This window comes from Bidens hawaiensis, unplaced genomic scaffold (genome assembly GCF_021521415.1).
Source record: "Bidens hawaiensis isolate Kalapana, Puna unplaced genomic scaffold, B.hawaiensis_p1.1 tig00010669_1, whole genome shotgun sequence".
Lineage (NCBI taxonomy): Eukaryota > Viridiplantae > Streptophyta > Magnoliopsida > Asterales > Asteraceae > Bidens > Bidens hawaiensis.
The window spans coordinates 661928-666886 of record NW_027491817.1 but is presented as its reverse complement, the minus strand read 5'-3'; the positions used below and the strand labels follow the sequence as shown (position 1 = coordinate 666886).

At 37.5% G+C, this 4959-nt stretch overlaps 1 protein-coding gene across 1 annotated transcript; it reads right to left on the bottom strand.

Moving 5' to 3' along the window:
• Positions 1 to 3452: 3452 nt before the first annotated feature.
• On the bottom strand, positions 3453 to 4657 carry LOC143535877 (uncharacterized). The gene has a single exon (XM_077030010.1). It carries the CDS (start codon positions 4598 to 4600, stop codon positions 3500 to 3502), a length of 1101 nt encoding a protein of 366 aa, XP_076886125.1. The 5' UTR covers positions 4601 to 4657; the 3' UTR covers positions 3453 to 3499.
• Positions 4658 to 4959: the final 302 nt, after the last annotated feature.

Genomic DNA, 4959 nt, shown 5'->3' with positions numbered 1-4959 from the left:
GATTATAAATTCGTATTCGATTCGAAATTCGATTACTAACATCGAGTTCGAACCGAATCGATTTCGAATGACTGAAAATCGAATTCGAACCGTCAAATACGAATGCGAGTCGAATCGAATTTCGAGTTATTTGAGTCCGATTCAAATACTGAACACCCCTAGTTAACAGCGAACACCATTTGACCAATAGAGCTAGATTTGCTGTTTTAACTTTTAATACTACCCATCCCAAGTCCAGCCACGTGTTTTGGGGCTAAAACTTTTCGTCAAGCAACCCAACTTATTTTCAAACAAGTGGCATTTCACACCCAAAAAAAAAATATATTCTAATCTTTTTTAATTCGTCGGGTACCTTTCTGGGAGCTTTTAATAAAGAGAAAAAAACAGAAAATAGTTGGGTGAACTTCTCAAAACCTCTTTTTAGGAGAGTTATTCTACCTCCAAAGACAAAGAGTTAGCTTTCCAACTTGGATTGAAATTTATCGGTAACCGGCTTCCAATTCTTAGCTAGCTGAATTAATATTGGTATTTGGTAGCCCCCAGGTACGATAGAGAGAGAGATGCCGCTTGGCAGAAAAGGATACCGACAATATCTTCTATTTCAGAATTTCCCAAACTGACTCTAATCACTTCACTTTTGGTAAAGACTCATTTTGAGACCCAAAGATAGATGAAAACAACTAAGAATTCTAGCTACATTTTGACAGTTGGATCTCGACACTCACCCAAAAACTGCGTGGTATCTGCGTAGGACAAACCCTGCAAAATACCATGATCACAAGCATTTTTTTTTGACAATGTGTAACGCCTCCATGACTAATATAAAGAGAAATGGGGAAAGTGGATCTCCTTGATCGTGTTCGGGACCTTTCTAATTCCATTTATAGTTAGCCCATTTGTTCTACCCATTCTAAAATTATTTATATCGTGCTGTGGTAGTGAGATCTCTGTTATACCGGACTTTATTGCCAATTCCAAATCTAACAGCTTTTGAGAGTTATGTCTTGCTGTTGAATACAAACAGCAAACCAAAGGTTATTAAATGTTATATTTCTTTCATTTTTTTTGAAAGAGGGGCCAAAATACGATGGTAAATCACAAGGGGGGCTGGAATTATTTTTTTTTCAAAAGAGGGGTCACCTCCATTTGTAATGGCGGGGAGTTTTATACATGATAGGGGTGTCAGGTGAGTGTCAGGTACGAGGTTATGCCCTCCATTTGTAATGGCGGCGAGTTTGAAAAAGTGGTCTCCCCTCCATTTGTAATGGCGTGGACTGCAAAAAGGTACTCCCCTCCTTTTGTAATGGCGGGCAGTATGAAAAAGGTATCTCCCCTTCATTTGTAATGGAGGGGAGTCTGAAATAAACGTTGGGAACACACTTCCTTTTAATACACACACTCAGTTTTAGATACACTTCAATTAACACAATATTTATTGATCCACCATCCCACCTAACCTCAACCATAAAATTGAAGACAATTCATCATATTACACGACTCAACTAATCAATAAGATTTTGTAAGGTTTTTCACACTTCAAGATTTTCATTTTCTCTTCCAATTTTCACTCCTATATTTCCCGCCAAATTACATATAAATATGGAAAGACATTTTACTTCCGGACCTTTGGAAGACGACTTGTTGTTTTTAAGTGGTAACCACATAGCAGATTACGTGTTTCAACAACCAAAAGACGTACCGAAAGGCGGATTTTTAAGAGTTAATTGGTGGTCAACTATTTCCTGAAAATTCAAGCAACTGGGTGCATGTTAAATATTTAAATCACCTACAAGATTTAGCTGCATGCGGCGAGCTTACTCATGAGACCCAAAATATTGGTCGTCAAGTGCCCCCTATCCCCCAACGAATCCGGAGAAGACATGTAAGGGGTCGTGGAGTTAATGTAGAGCAACCGAACCCGGGGGAGCAAACGAGTGGCATATCTACGAGTCATATAAGCAGCCCACATACGAGTCGTATGAGCAGCCCACATACGAGTCATATGAGCAGCCCACTGCATACGAGTCATATGGGCAGCCCACATGCGAGTTGTATGAGCAGCCCGCATCTTAGTCTATCCCAAAGTAATCCGCTCGGGCAGTCTTCACAATTAATTATGGCAAGTTATGATATGTTTTCCTCGCCATTTGACCTTGACGATATGCAAATAGGGGGTTCTTCAACAAACTTTATCCCATCGATTCAACAAGATTTTTTAAGTCCTTTACTCCAAATGCCCTTCTACCCCAACGTGGATACCTCATCAGGGTTTGGGTTTCATCAAAACCAAAATACAAGACCAACCAGGCCACAAGTTGTAGGTGGCAGAGACATAAATTTTGACTTAAACAAGGAGGGCGAGGTTGAAGATGAAGACGAGGATGATGAAGATGACGATGACAATGAAGATGTAGCCTTGACCGGTTCCCTCCCCTTAGCTAAACGAAAAGGCAAACGACCAAATGCAGGCGTTAATAATAAATGGTGTGGCACTCATGAAGGAAACAAGCATATACATGATTAATTACATATAAACGAGCTTGTGGTTTTATGCTAAGTATTATTGTGTAATTTTTGTTTTTAGGAATCTAACCTTTGTAATATTATTTAAAAAAAATTGCTTGCAAAATCTCAAACCCAACTTTGCTCGATTAATGATAAAGTTACATTAAAAAATTAAAAAGGAAGTACATTGAAAAAGAGTTAACACATAACATTATAATCACGGGTATTAGTTGAGTTGTGTAATCTGATGAATTGTCTTCAATTTTATGGTTGAGGTTAGGTGGGATGGTGGATCAATAAATATTGTGTTAATTGAAGTGTATCTGAAACTGAGTGTGTATATTAAAAGGAAGTGTGTTCCCAACGTTTATTTCAGACTCCCCTCCATTACAAATGGAGGGGAGATACCTTTTTCATACTGCCCGCCATTACAAATGGAGGGGAGTACCTTTTTGCAGTCCACGCCATTACAAATGGAGGGGAGACCACTTTTTCAAACTCACCGCCATTACAAATGGAGGGCATAACCTCGTACCTGACACTCACCTGACACCCCTATCATGTATAAAACTCCCCGCTATTACAAATGGAGGTGACCCCTCTTTTGAAAAAAAAATAATTCCAGCCCCCCTTGTGATTTACCCTTGTATTTTGGCCCCTCTTTCAAAAAAAAAAAATCCATATTTTAAGTTAAAGAAACAAAATTATATCTATCAGATAAACTATTTTTGTTACGATTAGATAGAATATAGTAGTTAAGACATTATTAGTTATATAAGATTTACTGTAATAATCTCTAATATAACTAAGACTTAGACCATATAGTATATACAACATTAAGTATTATTGATGTAACTTTTTATACATATACAATCAAGACAACTTAGAATAAAAAAAAACTCAAGTCTTATGAAATTGACAATTACACCAAATATAACACATCAGAGCTAATATATATTTTATTTGAGGGATTTACAATCATTAATGATAAAACTTACTGCACAATTTTCATAAAGCTTTCTAGCCTATCATCTTCAACAACATTAATCTTCAAATCAGGCAGATCACTTTCAACATCCGTCCACAAATACGACGTCTCTTCATCACATATCACTTCTTCCAACTGTGACAATTTGCTTATGGACATTGGCAATTCTTGCAGCCCTATGCAACCATTCATCTTAAGCACTTGCAGGCCACATAGTTCACCAATTTCTTTAGGCAGCACACTTATACTCAAACAGTCAGATATATCCATCAAACTCATATTACGTAAACTCCCAATCGATTCAGGCAATTCTTGTAGCTTCGTGCAGCAACGCAGACTCAAACTTTCAAGATTCGACAAATCCCCTAACCGTTTCGGTAGAACATCAAGCTCGTTACAGTTAGTGACACTTAGCTTCTGCAGATGTACAAGGTTACAAATCCCTGATGGCAATTGTTTCAGATCATAGCACATGTTGAATTCGATAGATGTGAGACTCTGCATCGTGTGAGGTGACTCGGAGGTAAAACTCATCGATGCATCACTAATCTCACACATATTAAAAGAAAGATGTTTTAGATTCTTTAACGCAAAGACGGGCTGAAGAGAGGGAACCGACACATGCTCGAATCTAATAGTCGTTAGGTTGGGTAAACACGCGATGAATGAAATATTATGCAGCTTAGAAGGATGATCACCGTGGCCTTTTATACTTAACACCTTGAGGTTATCCATCCTATTAATGAACTCTGGTACAAAGTAATTTTGGCTCGTTATTTCCACCGACAAATGTTCGACTTTAGGCGCTTTTAGATTAAACCAATTTGTGATTTCAGAAAATGAATTCAAATCCATGTCACCAGTTTCTTTAAAATGCCAATTGAAACAAGAATTGCAAGTAATAACATACCCTGGGAGCCTGAAGGAACTGGAATCAATACTGACAAGAGTAGTAAAATCTGAAAGCATTTTGTCGAACTGATTTGAACGAAGACAATTGAACACCTTTTGCAACTTATTCCGGTTTTTTAAGTGGCGTTTGAATTTGGCAGTTTGTATGACTACTGCTAGTGCAAGATGTAACGAAGGCTGAATTGTTACTGACATTGATTATAGAATTTTTTCGTAAAGTAGTTTTGAGATTACAGATAGAGTGAAAAGGTTATTGAGAGTACCGAGCGTATATATAATCTTGCAAGCCGTGTTGAAGTTCGACGTGGAAGATAAGATTGTTCTAAGAGGTTGTGTTGAAACTTCCATGAAGAGTACAAGAAGGGGACATGAATAGAATAAGGTTGTGTTTGGTTTCTTGTACTCTGTTTTTTTTTTTCAACGCGGTTACGTATATTTCATTCTTTCTTATTTTTTAAGTTCAAAAAAAAAAAAATGTATATGTGTTTTGTATGGGGTGACTTAATGATAAAAATGTCACCTTTAGCTGCCTCAACTCAGTCGTACGAAGTCCT

Coding starts and splice junctions, on each gene's coding strand:
- LOC143535877 (XM_077030010.1), bottom strand. CDS start 4,600: ATGTCAGTAACAATTCAGCCTTCGTTACATCTTGCACTAGCAGTAGTC.